Source organism: Chionomys nivalis, chromosome 1 (genome assembly GCF_950005125.1).
Source record: "Chionomys nivalis chromosome 1, mChiNiv1.1, whole genome shotgun sequence".
Taxonomy (NCBI): Eukaryota; Metazoa; Chordata; class Mammalia; order Rodentia; family Cricetidae; genus Chionomys; species Chionomys nivalis.
The window spans coordinates 193,525,969-193,543,114 of record NC_080086.1 but is presented as its reverse complement, the minus strand read 5'-3'; the positions used below and the strand labels follow the sequence as shown (position 1 = coordinate 193,543,114).

The window sequence follows — 17,146 nt, the reverse complement described above, 5'->3', positions numbered from 1 at the left end:
CTTAGTAAGCATTTACCATCTGAGTCTGAGACATCTTACCAACCTGTGAGATCCCCCCCCCCTTTTAATTTAAACTCGTTTTCTCTTTTTACACGTTATGTGCTAGTGCTTCTGTGCGTGGTGTCACAGGAAGGTCAGAAGAAGGGCGTCTATCCCCTGGGACTGGAGTTACAGACAGTAGTGAGCTATGGTGTAGGTCCTGGAAGCAGCAAGTACTCTTACCCACTGAACCATCTCCATAGCCTCTGTGGGCTCTCTTTTAATTACTGCTTTTATCAATTGATCTGGACAGTCTGTTAATATTTTATTGACTGAAGGAAGCTAATTTTTTCAACTTATTTATTGGACAAATTTTAACTTAAAATAGCAGACTCTTTGGTGTCCTATACCTGTGGGGTAGCATTGATACATAATTGGAAACTTATTTGTCTGCATCGTATCTGAACATTCCTAAGAAAGACTTGGGCTTGGTTTGCCAGTGGAGAGAAACACCGCTGCTCTCTTCCAGGAAAGCGTACTCCATTTTGTTTATTTATTTGCAACATTTTCTTCACCACACTTTATATCATGTAGGGTTCTAAGGCTCAATCAGTTCTGAGGTTTGATTTATAACATACAATAGCTATGTCCATCAGATAAGAAAGGTGTGGAGGAATTAACATCTGCTAACTTCAGTGCCTCTGTCTCTCTCTAGACGGCAACGGTTGTTAATCAGATGCTGTCCAGTGAACTTTTGCTGCATGTTGTTCGGCCATGCCCTTCATTGTCACTTTCCTGTCTAAAACATCCTGAGTGTTTAGTCTCAGAGCAGGAATATTCGGGCTCTTCACAGTCCTTGGCAGTTACTGCTCTAACACATTCAGTTCCTGCCAGCAGAACCTGACCCTCTTGTACCAGAGAGAAGAAATTCTGCTCTGAGCTTGTGTATCTCTGCAAGGACCATCAACAGTTATTTTTGTTCTACACAGATATGGCATCTTTTGTATCTTATTTTGCTATTAATATTTCATCTTTAAGTTTTTTATTTTTCTTTTTTCTTTTCTTTTTTTTTTCAAGCCAGATTTTATTACATATGGTGTTGTGAGCCACCATGTGGTTGCTGGGAATTGAACTCAGGACCTCTGGAAGAACAATCAGTGCTTTTAACCGCTGAGACATCTCTCCAGCTCCCCCCCCCCTTTTTATTTTTCTACATCTGTCTTCTGTAATGTTTAATTTTCATTGTTTTTCAACAGCATTTTGTACATTGTATTTTATAGATTTAAAAGGCACAAGTGTGAAAAATTGATATTAACCATTGGCCTTTATACAGGGCACTTGCCGTGTAATAAACGAATAGTTGGGTTTGCATATTTTTTTTGCCCTAAGTCTCTTTCATAAAATTTTCATTACATATATGTATGTATGTACGCGTGCATGTCTGTATGTGAGCATGCACACGCCGTGGCTTGTATGGAGAGGTAAGAGGAGTACTTGTGGGAGTTGGTGACCTCGTTCCACCATGGAGGTCCCGAGAACTGAACTTAGGTCACCGTGCTCGGCAGCAAGTGCCTTCTCCCCATTAACCATCTTGCCAGCCTGAGATTCACTCTTACAGTCAAGATCATCAGGGATTTTTTGTTGTTGTTGAAACAGGGTGTGTGTGAGGGAGAAGAGAGACAGTTTTGCTATATGGCTGAGGTTAGTCTAGAACTTACTAGTTTGCCCAGGCTGGCCTTAAACTGATAATTTCCTGCCTGTACCTCCCACATAATAGAATTGCAGACATGTGGGCTTCCTCACTGACTTTAGGTAGATTTCTTTTTTAAAACAATCAGTTTTAAAGTCGTCAGTACCTACTATGCTGCTATTTGTGGTGTGTACAGTGAAGGCAGTTACAAAGCTACGTGGGATCTGACTGAATGTGCCCTAGTGTGAAATGAAGACTTTCTGGAAAAATACTCTTCGTGAGACTCATCTTAGCTTCTGGAACTTGTCAGATGTCTGATTTGGAAGTGATGAACTTGTTTGAATTTGATAAGCAAAGCTATGTAAGTTTAGGTTCTATGTCATCATGGGAAAGTGTATTTCCTCCCGCCACCTGACTGATAACCCATGTCAGCTGTCTGAAATCTGTGGATCTCAAGGCGTGTCCTCATTTGTAGCCAGTAGCTCTCAATCATACAGAGCAAATGACTCACAAATTCAGGCCGAGTAAGGCACTCTATAAAGATTTTTAAAATATCATTCTGATACATATGTATCATATATATTTTGAGCTTGGAGTCACTCAGAATAGGGGTCATGGGCCCTCACCAACTGGTTTATCCTTATTAGTTCCACAGTAGGGGTCTGTCAGCCCAGACTTAGATGAGTGACATCCCACGCCATTTTAAGGGCTGCTCATTTTGGATATTCCATTTCAAATCTGATAAGACTGGCATAAAGCTGGTCTCTGATTTATTGATTTTTTTTCCCCCTGGGCCTTTGACTACATGGAGTGGAACCAGCCGTGACATAAGCGAGCTCACTGAACACCCTCTCTCTGCACCAGCGTCGATGTCCATTCCCATCTTGGTACATTTTCCTAGGAGGGTCTTCTAAAATCTTCACAAAGGATGTCCCTTCAGTGAACTGTGTACCTGTGCCAGAGTGTGTAGTGCAGGTGTGCCTGTGCATGCATGAACGCACGCGCGCGCGCACACACACACACACACACACACACAGAGAGAGAGAGAGAGAGAGAGAGAGAGAGAGAGAGAGAGAGAGAGAGAGAGAGATACTGCTGTGACATCACTCTTTTTTCCCCCGGCAATTTACAACATTACATCATTTCTAAAAGGCCTGTGAAACATAGCTATTCATTTTGAAGGATTTCCTTGAAGTAGCTTATCTTATGCCTTCTTGTTAAGAGACTTAAAAGGCCAACATAAAATCTGATTGGAAAAGTTATTGTGCCTGCATTTTACTATAGCCTTCAACATGTCTTCCCTTTTATTTTGTTGTGAAACAACCATGTATCTGCTTAGGACCACAAAGAAGGATTTTGATTGTTTCGTGTTTGTTTGTTTGTTTTGTTTGGATTTTGGTTGTGGATTTTGTCGTCAGTGTGTCTGTTGTACAGGTGTGGGTATTTTCTTGTAGAGCGCTCTCCTTTCCGAAGTGTCCTGCAGTGAACTGCATGCATCTTCATCATCAGGTGCCTCACACACGCCTAGTGTTCTGGGTAAGCACCCCAGTTTAAGTGCGACTCGGAGCTCTTCAGCACCTTAAAAGGCTCCTGTTTGATGAGCCCGAAAGTGTGCCTGGATGAAAATGCTGGCGCTTCTCAGGGTACCTCACAGGCGCGAGACAAGGTCTTCTCTGTGAGGAGGTCTTGGATGAGACTCCTTTGCTGGGGATTGCTCATTTGATTGTTATAATACAGCTGAAATCACCTCCATGGGGAAGATGTTGGGGAAGGTCCACTCAAAGCCCAGGATCTGTGTGGGCCCAGTTGAGCTGGTCAGCCTGCCAGCATTTCTGCATCCACACCATCAGGCCTGCTCCTGCTCTGGCCGGGTGAGGGGCAGAACCAGCTTTCGCCCGCCCAAGTCCACGCCCGCTGGGCCAGCTCTCCCTCATCCTCAGTGCCATCGAGGAGGGGCAAGGTCAGCTCACCCACACCCATGCCATTGTGGCCAGCTCTCCCGCACTTCCCCAGCGTGGGGCGGGGCTGCCTCTCCCACACCTGTCCTGGAGTGCCAGTTCTCCCACAACCACACCACTAGGACCAAGTCTCTCGTGCTGCCCATGCGGGGGCAGGACTGGCTCCCCTGCATTCATGCAGTGCGAGCCAACTCTCCAAGCTCAAATTACCTCTGGTATCACCACAGTGTGGTGGCTTATTGGCGGCGGAGCCAGCTCAGGGCTGCCCTTGGACATCAACATGGCTTCCGGGTGCAGTACAGATCCCAGACATCCTCATAACCTTCGGTGGAAGTGTGGGCCACTGACATCAATGCAAACCTAGGCTGCCCCAGGACCACGGATCCAGACATGGCTCTTGGCCACATCAGGAGCCTGCACATCACCAAGGTCTCAGGTAACTTCGAAGAACGCTCACATCAGGGTGTTCCTCCAGTTCTGCTTCTCTTCATAGTGCATAGACTAGATTTCTCTTCCTCTCCCATCTCTCCACGACATATTTACTCGCTTCTTTCTCTCCCATCCCTCCCCCATATACTTGCTCACTTCCTTCTGCCGCTTCCTTCCACCATGCCCATCTTTTTTTGTTTTTTTTTTTTGTTTTTTTTTTTTTGTTTTTCGAGACAGGGTTTCTCTGTGGTTTTGGAGCCTGTCCTGGAACTAGCTCTTGTAGACCAGGCTGGTCTCGAACTCACAGAGATCCGCCTACCTCTGCCTCCCGAGTGCTGGGATTAAAGGCGTGCGCCACCACCGCCCGGCTCTTTTTTTGTTTTTAATAAGGTAATATAAATAGTTGTGACTGATTCATTTGGTGTGTATGTTTATGCATCTGCATGTGGAGAACAGAGGACAGCTTCAAGTTGTCTACCATCCACCTTTTTTGGGGAGCCTGGTTGGGCCTCTCGTCATTTTGGGACGCTCTAAAAGGTCTAAAGGCAGTGAGCTCCAAGGGTCTTCTGGTCTCTGTCCTGGTGCTGCCTAGGCTTACAAGTATACACTACCATACCTCACTTTCTTTATATTGGTTCTGGGTCTCAAACTCAGGTCCTCATGCTTATGAGACAAGCTCCTTAATGACCAAACCATCTCCTTAGGCTTGCTTAGTTTTTTTTTGAGACAGTCCCACTCTGTATCCAGCCTTGCCTTGGACATGTGGTCTTCTCCTGTTTTGCATTAATAGGTACTGCAATTACAGGCATGAGCTACTGTGTCTATCTAGAATCAGATTTGGGGTCTCTTAGATTCATTTTTCCTACTTTTGATGTGAAAGTTAAATATATTTGTGTTTTAGTCACTCATAGCTTAGCTTAGAGTTTTATAAGAACTTATGAATTAGAAGTACAGAGTAGTTTGGTTTATACTTGTATTAAAATAGTAAAATCATTCAACTGTTTAAAAATAGTGGCACCAGGCTGTAGTAAAGAGGAGGACTGGAAAGTTTCACTTGAGACACTGCCGGAGAATTGACCCCTAGGGTGGTCTATGGTTGAGATGCTCTAGTCTCTAAGGTCATTTTGAAAATGGTTTAGTTTTAAATTTCTGTAGGCTCATCACGTTTAGCCCCACAGCTGAATTGCAAGGAGGCTTGCATGTTTTCCAATTCTAGAACCGCTGGGGAACCACAGCTCGTGAGGCACTGGGTCTTAGTAGTTGTAAAATGCTTTTCAAATGTCAGGTGTTCAGTAACCATTAGTTGAGTACATGAGAAGATGGATTCACATGGGAAAAATCTCTGTACTGGACTCCCAACTACAGATTTAAGTCCTGGAAATGAGGGTTTTGTTTGTTTATTCATAGATCATATCTAGCAATCTGTTGTTAAAAATAAATTCCCAAGGTAAGGTAAAGCGGAAGGAAACAGTATTTTTCCCTTGTGATATTTTACTTACTAGTAAGCCATCGGTATAGGAGGGGCAACCAGACTAGGAGAATTCTGGGAAGAAGAAAGGCTCAGTCTGCAGTCACTATCCAGGTGCAGAGGAAGCAAGATGAGAATGCTGCACTGAGTAAGGTACCAAGCACATGGCTAGATGTAGATAAGGATTATAGGTTAGTTTAAGTTGTAAGAGCTAGTTAATAATAAGCCTGAGTTAATAGGCCAAGCAGTTTATAATTGATATAAGACTCTGTGGGACTTTGGGTCTGAATGACTGTGGGACCAGGTGGGACAGAAACTTCCATATACACAATGGGATACTTTTCAAGGTGCACACTTATAGGTGATCTCCAGATCTCCAATTGCCCTTGGATCGTCTTCATGTTCCAATAGTGAAGTACTGTAGACTGGACACTTAGAACAGAGTTTTTTTTTTTTTTTTTTTTTTTGAAGGCAGTTCTCCAACTTTATTTGAGATTCAGTAGGTTAGTTCTCATCCACATTGACTGTCTGTAGATTTTTGAATGTGGTAACAGGCACGTAAGTTACCAATGTGTAGAGTTTGTTTGGTGAGTCCTCATCCTCATTACGTTTTCTGGACAAACGTACCCGGATACGATATGGAACATTCCTTATTCTTTTGGCCCAGACAGCTTTATTGAGCCTAGTATCAATCAACACATCTGGAGTCCCCATTTCCTTCATGGCAAATTTCCGGATTTCTTTGAGTGCCCTAGGAGCACGCTTCTTGAAGCCCATGCCATGGATGTGCTTGTGAATGTTGATGGTGTATTCTCGGGTCACCACCTCGTTGATGGCAGAACTGCTCCTCTTCTTCTCGTCACCCTTCTTTGCGGGAGCCATTCTGCCGGGCCCAAGCTGGAAAGGGCTAGAACAGAGATTTATTTCTCAGCTGGGAAGGTGATGCTGAATAGTGAGGGGGTGATCTACAGAATGCCCTCTCCCTTCTCTGTGTGTGAAGGGGCAGGCCAGCTTTCTGGAGCTTCTTGATCTAGGGCTCTGCTCCCATTTCTGAAGACTACAACCCCAATAGCTAAGTGTCCCCTAAAGCTCTGCTAATACCCTCACTTTGGGGCTTAAAATTTCAACAGACACATTTTTGGAAGACAAAAATACTCAGTTCATAAAGGGGAGGAAAAACACTGACTCAAAATATAGAATAAGAAAAACCCTATACAAGTATAATTCACACTTAAATCTCTACAGCTGTTTAGTTAATAGCATTTAATAAAATATTCAGTATCCTAGAGGCAGCCTGTGAGGTGGAATGGAGTCTAAACTATGTAAAACACATGCACAAACATATATGTTTCTATATACAATATATATGCATTTGCATTTCCTCCAAACGGTGAAGCCTGGGGCCTTGAAAATTTATAGAAAGATGAATTTTGTGCAAGGAATCTTAAGGGAAACTGGAGCCGAAGAGCCTTAAATTGGAAGTATTTCTGTGACAGTTTTTGTTTTTTTCAGAGAGCCACTTCGGTGTATCAAAGAAAATCTCCATGACATTTTGTGCGTCCTAAGCTTTGGGCATAAGGAGCTGTCTTCACTTACCATCCTTATTTGGAAGAGACTTTCCCAGATCTTATTTTTTCACAGTTCCCAAAGACTCAGTATATCTAAAGTAGTGGTTTTCAGTGTCTGCTTGTCTAGTGGTCCTGTCTGTCTGAGATTTGTTCTTTGCTGCACTGAGTATCCCCCTCCAGGTCTCTGTCTAGGTAGCACCTACAGTGACTTCAGTGTCATCCCTCTCTGCCCTGCTGGCTCCTAGTTGACTGTGGTCCCTGTTATATGGGACCTTCTTATTACTGGTCTTTCAGAAATATGATAATGCTAATTGGGAGCATTTGTAGAACAAGAGGGTGTTGCCTGTGTTTACTCCTGTCTGTTAGTCAGCTCCCCTCCAGTGTACCCAAGCATCTGTGGCTGGAGGTCTTCCTGGTTATTTCCTGGCAAGTCCTCCCTACATCTCTGACACCTGCTCCCTAAACCTGCCTCAGCGAGTTTGCACTCTCCCATGTTCCTTTCCTGCCTTTCATAGACTTCATGGTAGCCATTTCTAGTTATTTTTCATCATCTCTATCCCCTGTTCTACTTCAGTCCTCTTGTGTCTTCTTTTATGAATTGTTACAATAAGAGGTGGTTCGTGCATGGTGGGTCCACCCACTGAAACAGTCTACCTGAGCTAAAGGGAGCTCACCAACCAGCCGGACTGGGAGGGAACAAGCATAGGACCAATGTGTTTGGCAGTTGTATGACTGGGGCAGACTGGGGCCACTGGCAGTGGCACCAGGATTTATCCCTACTTCATGTACTGGCTTTTTGGGAACCTATTCTCTTTGGATGGATACCTTGCTCAGCCTAGATACAGTGGGGAGGGCCTTGAACTTTCCACAAAGCATGTGCCTTACCCTCTCTGAGGATTGGATGGGGGTGGGGTGGGAGGGTGTGCGGTGGGAATGGGAGGAAGGTAGGGAGTGGGAACATGGATTGGTATGTATAATGAAAAAAGATTGTTTTCTTTTTTAAAAAAATTAATTGATTAATTAATTAAAAACAACAAAAAAGAAGTGGTTCAGGAATTGTAAACATCAGACTGAAATTGTTATTGAAATTCAGTCAGAAAGGAAGGGTATACAGAAATATAGTTAAAATTTATATAAGCTGTCTCAAGGTCAGGAAGGAATTATATAAAGATCCAATCATCTCGCACTTTCATTATTTTTTTGTGATTGTAAAACCTAGATTTTATAGGATGAGTTATTCATAGTTTGGCTTTGGAATCATGGCATTAGCTGATATCAGTGTAGTACCTGCAGGCTGTCTTTTATTTAGACTCTCACTAGGTATCTCTTTGCATTTATGATATAGTCATCTGTGCCCTCTTCAGAACTCAGAGTGCCTGTGCTTCTTAAACTAACTTTCAAAGAAGGAACTATGTTTAGCATGATTTTACTGTTTTATATTTTATTACATCTAATTTTTGAGTTGATATTTGTAAGTTGACTGTGGAACACAGTGAGAATCCTAGCTGGCAGGCAAGACAACTGGGTTTCCTATCTACTCTTGACCATGCGTGTCCCCTGTTGTTTTTTATAAGAATGCTGAGCGACAAGCGACCTCATGTATATGTGACGAGTGGTTGCTTTTCCACCCATCTCTAACCGTCACTATTCTAGCCACAGAGGAAAAGCTCTTGATTCTTACTTGTACCATTCTTTGCCCCTGTTGGAACATAAATGTAGTGTGTGTTGTTTGAAGCCATGTGAGGAGTCAGGGCAAAATTTCAGGGTAATGCCACCAGCCGGTTTTCTAGTTAACACAATACTGAATCTACTGCCTATTTAAAAGTTCTTCCTTGCCAAACTTGAACCAAGTGACTGTTCTTATAATTGAGTACAGCTAGTTTATATTATTTGCCAGAGGTAATTACGATTGCCCACTAAAATGACAATTAAAATCTGTTTGATATTTGTAGAGATTTTAAAAATGTACTTAAAATGAGATTTCTCTATCAGAATTCTGTAGATTCTTTAATTATTGAATTAATATATTCCTTTTAGTATTTAAACTTTTTTTGGAAATTTCTACCTAAGTGTACTATAATATATACCTGTGTGTGTGTGTTTGTGTGTGTGTGTACACGTGCGTGGGTGTACACATATGTCCTTATTTTATGGCTGGCTGCTTAGTTTTGAAATCCTGTCAGGCTCCTCTCTGGAGAAAGCTGATCCTGTTCTCCTTCCCTCAGTCACTATTGACTGCCAGTAGCTCTTCCTCTAAAGATGGGGCCTTGTGAATTATGCTCCCATCCTCGTTGGCATATCGGCTGTCTAGTCTCCACAGGTCTGTGTAGACTGCCACATTGTTGAGCATTCATGAGTATAGTATCTCTGTCATGTCTAGAAAATATTATTGAAGAGCAGTCATCCTGTTCCTCTGGTTCTTAGAATCTTTCCACCTGCCTTTTAAATTATTTTACTTGTATGCGAGTGTTTTTCCTGAATGTATGTATGTGCACTATATGCATGCCGAGTGCCCACAGAAGGCAGAACACAACATCAGGTCCCCTGGAGCTGGGAGTTGCAGATGATTGTGAACCATCGTATGGATGCTGAGATTCAAACCCAGGTCCTCTGTAAGAGCAGCAGGTCCTCTTTAGTGCTGACCCATCTCTTCAGCCTCTCCACCTCCCTTTTCATGATATCCTCTGAGCCTTGAGCATAGGGGTTGTGTGGGTACTCCATTTGGGGCTAGGCATCCCATGGGCACCTGTGTAGTAGTAGCCTCTATAAACTGCAAAAGCAAGCTTCTTTAATGCGGAGTAAGAACTGCACTAGTTGGAAGCGATGTTGATTTAGAAAAATAGTGGTGGTAATTTGTCCTCTAGACCCTGTGACCTCTCCAGCCACAGGCTCCTCGTTAGGTGTACAGTATGAGGCGGCCATTCCTTACTATTGAGCAGACCTTGATTTCAATAAGACAGTTGTCTGTACCTCCAACATGCAAGTGCCATTGTTGGATGTATCTTGCCAGGCCAGTCATTATTATAGTTCCTAGGATTCACAGCTAAGAGATTATAGTTGATAACTTTTCTCTCCAAACACTTCCCTACACTCTTGACAGTGGTCAAGAAGGAGGCTTCCAGGTTAGTACCAACTTAATTTCTCCAAGTTCTACGACCAAAACATATGCTGTTTTCAGCAATAGGACATTACTTTCCAGTTCTGACGGGCAAACAAGGCTTATAACAATAGCCTTTATTGTTCTGATTTTCTTTGACTTCTCGATTCAACAAACTGAAGGAGACTATTCCTTATCTCTGTCCTGTAGAGTTCTCCCTATGTTTTCTTCTAGAAGTTTCAGAGCTTCAGGCTTTATATTAATGTTTTTAATACATCTGGAGTTGATTTTTGTGCAAAACGATAGATTCTGGATAAAAACAGCCTAATGTTGAAAGGGTTTACTTTGGCTCACAGTTTGAGTGTATAGTCCTTCAGGGCAGGGAAGCCACAGAAAGAGTGTAAGGAAGCAGCTGGACCCATTGCACCCACAGCCAAAAAGCAGAGCATGAACAATGCTGATGGCTTAGCCCACTTTCTTGTTTTATGCACTCCAGGACCCAAGCCTAGAGAGTTGTCCTGCCCACTTTTAGAGTGGATCTTCACACCTCATTTAAGTTGATTATTAATCACTAATAGGTATGCACAGATGATAACGGAATCTGAATAACCCTTTATAGCTATGGCTGCAGGCTTGTCTACAAGTTGGCCGATTGCAGGTCCCATCAGGTTGACAGTACCAAGCATCATGGAGGTCAAAGGGGCTCACGAAAGCCACACGCTAGTATATGAAAAGCCTACAATAATTAGCTCACTCCTACACTAAAGACATCAATACATTCATGAAGGCATCGTGCGCTGATCTTCTCATCGCAGGGTCCATCTCCCAACACTGTTGCATTAGGAATTAAATTTCCAACACATGATCCTATGCTTAGTGTATGTCAGATAATTTTAGAAAGAGAAATACAGTGAAAGTGGGTGAAATCCATAGACTGGACAAAATACAGAATATCTTTTGAGAGAAAAAAAGCATTTCTAAAAGATTATTCATTACTCTAGGTTTGAGGAAAAGCTAGATGGCGTCAGTGAGGCTGATTGTGTTAGCCTAGGCTAGGTTTGCTGGTTAGAGAGAAGGACAAGTTCAGGAACTATAGAGGGACTTGGGAACTTGAGGAGCTCAGTAATTCGAAAAGGGATGCAAACCATAACCACCTACACTCTCAACAGTATATGTCAGGCTTTTGTTAGATAGTTTCTAGTGGTTTATACTTGAACTGTACCAGTGTCAATTTTATTTTTGTTTGTTTTTGAGAGTTGAGGGGAAACGAAATCGACATTGCTCAGATATCCCACCCGGAGACACATTAGTAGACGACAACCATTAGGAACATGAACCCATTTCCATATCAGCAGTAAGAACTCTGCACTGTTAGGAAGCTAACTAACGTGCCAGCGATTGCACACTGGGTGAGTGACAGAGCTGGTTTCAAGTTAGCCTGTCAGTGCTCATAACTAGCCTACACCCTGCCTGCTGGTTTTGATATTTTGGGGGAGACCATCTTGACTTACATAGGTTCTAAATAAATCCAGTACAGTGCATGTTCCCGCAGTGCTGGTGTCGATCTAACAGGGGCCCAGGGGATGACAGTAAATCTTTCTGAGTGTCAGGCTCATATTCCTGTTCCCTTCTTGTCTTTGAAGTTGGTCTTTAAAAACAGCAAATTGTATTGATGAGATTTTTGCTGATTATAAATGTAAAACTACTGCATTAGTATTCTTTGGTAAAATTGTCATTTGTGAATATATTTGAGAAGTTGAGATAAGTAGGCAAAAATGTTTTTATAGCCCTGTATATACCAGTCTGCAAAGCAAACACTGTTAACTTTGGTAAGCTCTGTGTGGCGCCTGCAGTCCTACTGGAGAATGAATTGTTGCCACCACATTATAATAACTAAGAGACTTGAAAAAATAGCTTTCTGATTATTTTATTTGCCTTGAGCGACTTCCCTGGAAGCAGGGTCTTTCAATTCCTCACACCATCATCAATGCTATTACCTTGGTTAAATCTTTGAAACATGTTTAACGTATGCTCTTAGATTGCTTTGCTGTAATTTTTAAAATTAATTGATTTAGCATATGAGTATGTAAATGATTTCATTGGTTATTAAATAATATCTATCTTATATTTAAAAATTAGATATTTTAGAACTTAAAAAAACAAATCTCTCTTGTTTTCTCTGATCCAAAATCCAGTTTAATTTTGCCTTAAAGCTATTCTTACTGTTAATTTCCAATGCTTTCAAATAATCAGCTAAGATACCTTTGGGCATTTAAATTCCTTTTCTGTTCAGAAGTGTCATTAACTTGAAATATAAAGATGCTTTCTAAGGAAACTGACTTGCCTAGCCAGATCGTGTAATGTAGTTATTTTGCAATGTGATCCTTAAAACCTAAACACAGAGGCTGATTTCCACAATGCCTTGTTGCCTAGACAGTGATGTCATGTTTTAAGCATGTTTAGTTTGCAAAGGTCCTGCTTGTGATCCTTTGGTTGTCACTTTTTTATGCAGTTTCTCCAAAATTACAAAGGTACTGAAAGTAATTAGCTTCATTAAGGTCCATTGCTGACACTGTTGTGTTTCCCTCCTCATTCTTCTCCTAGTCTCCTTCATTAAGACCGTATTCAAATGTGGGTCATGGTTCTACTGCTACACCCATGCCATTATCATCTAAATAGCAATTACATATTCAGAAACAACAGCTTCTTCTTAGCTGTCCATAACTTAACATTATGTGTAGATTCAAGTGGGAATTAGGAATAAAACGAATCTTTTCTTTGTGCTTCACAACCCTGCCTTTCATCCTTGTTTTAACAGATAATGTTGAATACGCTTCTTAGATACTGAGAAAGACCAAATGGACTGCTTAGCTTTAGTTGTGTGTGTGTTTGTATGCATGCATGTGTGTGTTATGTGTGTTTGTCCCTGTGTGTACGATATATACACATGTATGCAATAAGTTGTTTATACATTAGCTAACCAAGTTGCAGTGACTCTATATTCAATCACTCATGTGTTTAGTATTTATCCTTTACCGTCTTGGATACACTGGGACAAGTCAGGAGATTAATACATTAACAAAAGCAGCAATGCTTCATAACCTGAAGCATTTAAAGGAAATCTTTTAACACGTATCATTGTTTTTGTCCTTTGTAGGCTGGACTTCAAAAATAGAAGTAGACTTTGTTATTAAAACAGTAACATACTTTTCTAACTATTGTGTTTCAGCAGCCTTGTCCTGGGGTTTTATTGCTGCGAAGAGACACCATGACCATGGCAACTCTTATTAAGAAAACATTTAATTGGGGTTGTTTGCTTACCGTTTCAGAGGTTCAGTCCATTATGACCCTGGTGGGGAGCGTGGTGGCGTACAGGCAGATGTGGAGCTGGAGCTGTAAGTCCTTCATCTTGATGGGCAGGCAACAGGAAGTAGTTTGACTGCCACTGAGCCAAGCTTAAAAAAAATAAATATCTCAAAGCCTACCCCCACAGTGACATACTTCCTCCAACAAGGCCACACCTCCTAATAGTGCCACTCTCTTTGGGGGGCATTTTCTTTCAGACCACCACAGTCCTTAAAACTTTATCGTATAAAGAATAAGTATTGAGTTGACTTGGCCTAACCTGTTGGATAATATGTTTTCAGCAGATACAATAGGCATAAACATTAAGGTGTTATGCTGTTAATAGGTTGTTTAAATGAAAGTTATCAAGCAATATTAAATACACAATATGTGTGTCTATATATATATGTGTGTGTGTATGTATGCTTGTATATGAGTACAGCTAGTTATATTGTATAGATTGCTCTTTAAAATTTCTTAATCAGGAGAAGGAGTGGGTGGAGGGGAGCGAAGAGGAAAGGTGGGAAGTGATAGTAGAACCTTAACCAGTGGGAAAAAAGATTGTAGGAACCAGAGAGATCAAAGACATCACAAGAAAATCCACAGAATCAACTAACTTGGGCTCATAGGAATTCACAGAGTCTGAACTATTAACCAGGGAGCCTGCACAGGACTAGCCTAGGCCATCTACATGTATGTGACAGTTGTGTACTTGGTCTTCCTGCAGGACTCCTGACAGTGGGAGCAGGGACTATCCCGAAGGCATTGGCTCTTTGGGACCCTGCTCCTAATACTGGTTTGCCTTGCCCAGTCTTAATACAAGGGAGGTGCTTAGTCTTACTGCAACTTGATATGCCTTGTTTTGATTCATGGGAGGCCTTCTCCTTTCTGAAAAGAAATGGAGGAGGAGTGGATTGAGACAGAATGGAGGTGACAGAATGTGAGAAAAGGAGGGAGGGGAAACTGGTCGGGATATAAAATAAATAAATGAAATTAATTGAGAAAAATGCATGTCTTTTAAAAATGCTGTTTAATATATTCTGTTTGTGTTTTAATATATTCTGTAACTTACTGTGTGATTGAGGAATGTTGTCATTAAGAAATTTTGCTTTTAGATGTTTGAAGTGAGCGTTCATTTCCTTACTTTTTAATGTGTATTCTCAAATATTTCATATTACGTATGTGTGAATGAATATACATTGAGTTCCTTTAAATACAGTTTGTTAAGTGAGATTCTAGACTCAGTTTTGGGGTAAGAATATTAGAGATCTGTTCAGCTGTGAATCCTCACCATTGCTCTCAGGAGTTCCATACATCGTCCTTCCGCCATCTTTGTGGAGAATCTGGTCAGATGTTGGTGTCCACTTTAACTGGTGCCAACTGCAAAGGACATATAGTGCAGGCAAAGAAAGCAGAAGAGTAGGAGAACCCCAAGGAAACTTCGAGCTGAAAGCACAGTCAGGCCATTGGTGTGCAAGCACAGTGGTAAGAGTGGGGTCTCTCTGCTCGGTGATGTCTTTGCTGAGCATCCTGTTGAGTATGTCCCTGAATTATAGTTTGTGATGCTACTTTGTGCAGCCGGCTTTCTTGTCAGACTAGTGTTGGACTGTCAGCCTGCAAGTATGACCCGAGACTTATTATTAACTTTAAAATTTGAACTTTAGCTTAGGCTTGATTCTTAGAACTTAAATTAACCCATTTATATTAATCTACATTCTGCCACGCAGCTTGGTTACCTCTTCTTAATATGGTACATCCAACTTGCTCTGAGTCTGCTGGCAAAATTGCATGCTTAAATTCCTCTTCTCAGTTTCTCTCTCTTTGCCAGGAATTTCTGCCTATATCTCCTGCCTAGCTATTGGCCGCTCAGCTCTTTATTGAACTAATCAGAAGGTACCTTAGGCAGAGACACATTTTTATAGTATAAACAAATATTCCTCAACATTTTACCTTTTTTATCTAAATAAAAATGGAAGGTTTTAACACTAATATAGTAAAACTATATACAATAAGAGCAAGTATCAGGTATGGTCAAAATCAAAAGGAAGGGTTTCAACTCTAACATAGTAAAATTATATAAAATAGAAATAATTATCAAGTAAGACTTACATTTGCAGTATTCAGTCCATTTGTATTTGCCAAATTTGGAGAAATTGCTCCATTATCTGCCCTATCTTGGTGAGTCCAAAGTTGATACCTAAATCATTTTCTATCATAACGTGTATTACCATCCTATCCTAAAAATATCTTTTTGACCTAAAAACATTCCCTTAGATAAACAACTGGAGCTTTTATGCTTCTCAACCTTATAAACTTTACATCTCTTATATAAGTTTCTTTTCTGAATTTGATAACAAGGAAAACTGTAACTATAACTATCTAGTCTTCAACCCCATCGAAGACCCAAGGAGGATATATTACCTGAGTAAGCAGGAAGTATAGAGCAAACAGCTTCCAAAACTATAGAAACAACAGAGACATCTGGCTGCCTGGACAGTCACCCAAGATTCCTCTGCAACATTGGGACATCCATCTTGGGCATACAGGCCTAGGATATCTGACGGACTTTTCTTTGAAGCAGGAATTTTGAAGGACTGTCCTACCTTGTCTTGGTCAAAGTTTGGCAGTTACCTTTTTTGTGTGTCCTGTTTGTCCGTTTTGGCCAGCATACTGTCAGCTTTCAAGGCAAGAGCAGTTTTTTGCTCAGTGGCTAACTTTGTCACAATGAAAGCAAACTCCATATGGAGGATGTTCGATGCCCATCATCCTTTAATGAAGTAGATTGGTACTGCCAAGGCCAGACATGTCTCGCTGTCATGAAAAGTCTTTTGTTTTTTAAACATCTCAAATGCTATTTTCTGTAGGTCTCTTAAATGTTTGAAGACTATCTAAAATATATCTATCTCTGTTTAACCTTGAAAATATACCTCATATGACTACAAGTTTTATTATTATAAATGAATAACTACATAGGTCTGATACCTTAAATGATAGTATAAACATATATACAATATAACAAAATTAACCTTAAATTTGTATCAATATATAATAATCCATACTAATATAAAATATATAAGACTAGTAGTCACTTTTTAGTTTAAAGGTGGATTCAATAATCTATCCTTTCCCATATCATTTCTATACTATAGCTCCATTTTTCTTCTCAGAAAGAGATCCCTGAATTCAATCTCCCTTGTTTATTTTTCCCCAGACCATGACTAGTAACAACTTGCAATTAACCTGCCTAAATGATGATAAACATCCATAATCCATTGAACAACCAAAACCTGCCTACCCCACCTCTTGGAAATGTGGCCATCATGTTCTCTAGATTGCTTCCTGTTGTCTGGAGATAATAGCATCTTTAAGAGACCCTGGGAAAATTGAGATAATTGTCAAGTCCTGTGAAACAACTATAACATTTTTTGTCCAGTCTCTGTGTAATGGGAAAATCCAGGGTGTATCTGAAGTCCTGGATAGAGTAGTTTCTGAGGCTGGACCATCTCAGCTAGCAGTTTTGAAGTTGTCCTGAGCAGTTTGTAGTCCCGAAACTGATCTTTGGGTGATGTTTGTCAGCTCAGTGGCATTACCACAATTCCACAGTGTGGAATC

General features: G+C 41.1%; 2 protein-coding genes across 4 annotated transcripts in view; one reads left to right on the top strand and one right to left on the bottom strand.

Moving 5' to 3' along the window:
- Window positions 1–17,146, top strand: part of Umad1 (UBAP1-MVB12-associated (UMA) domain containing 1) — a 170,791-nt gene that overhangs the window by 36,456 nt on the left and 117,189 nt on the right. The window lies entirely within an intron of this gene.
- Window positions 6,000–6,424, bottom strand: LOC130871349 (60S ribosomal protein L31-like). Its single transcript, XM_057764698.1, has one exon. The coding sequence runs from the start codon at window positions 6,404–6,406 to the stop codon at window positions 6,029–6,031; it is 378 nt and encodes a 125-aa protein (XP_057620681.1). The 5' UTR covers window positions 6,407–6,424; the 3' UTR covers window positions 6,000–6,028.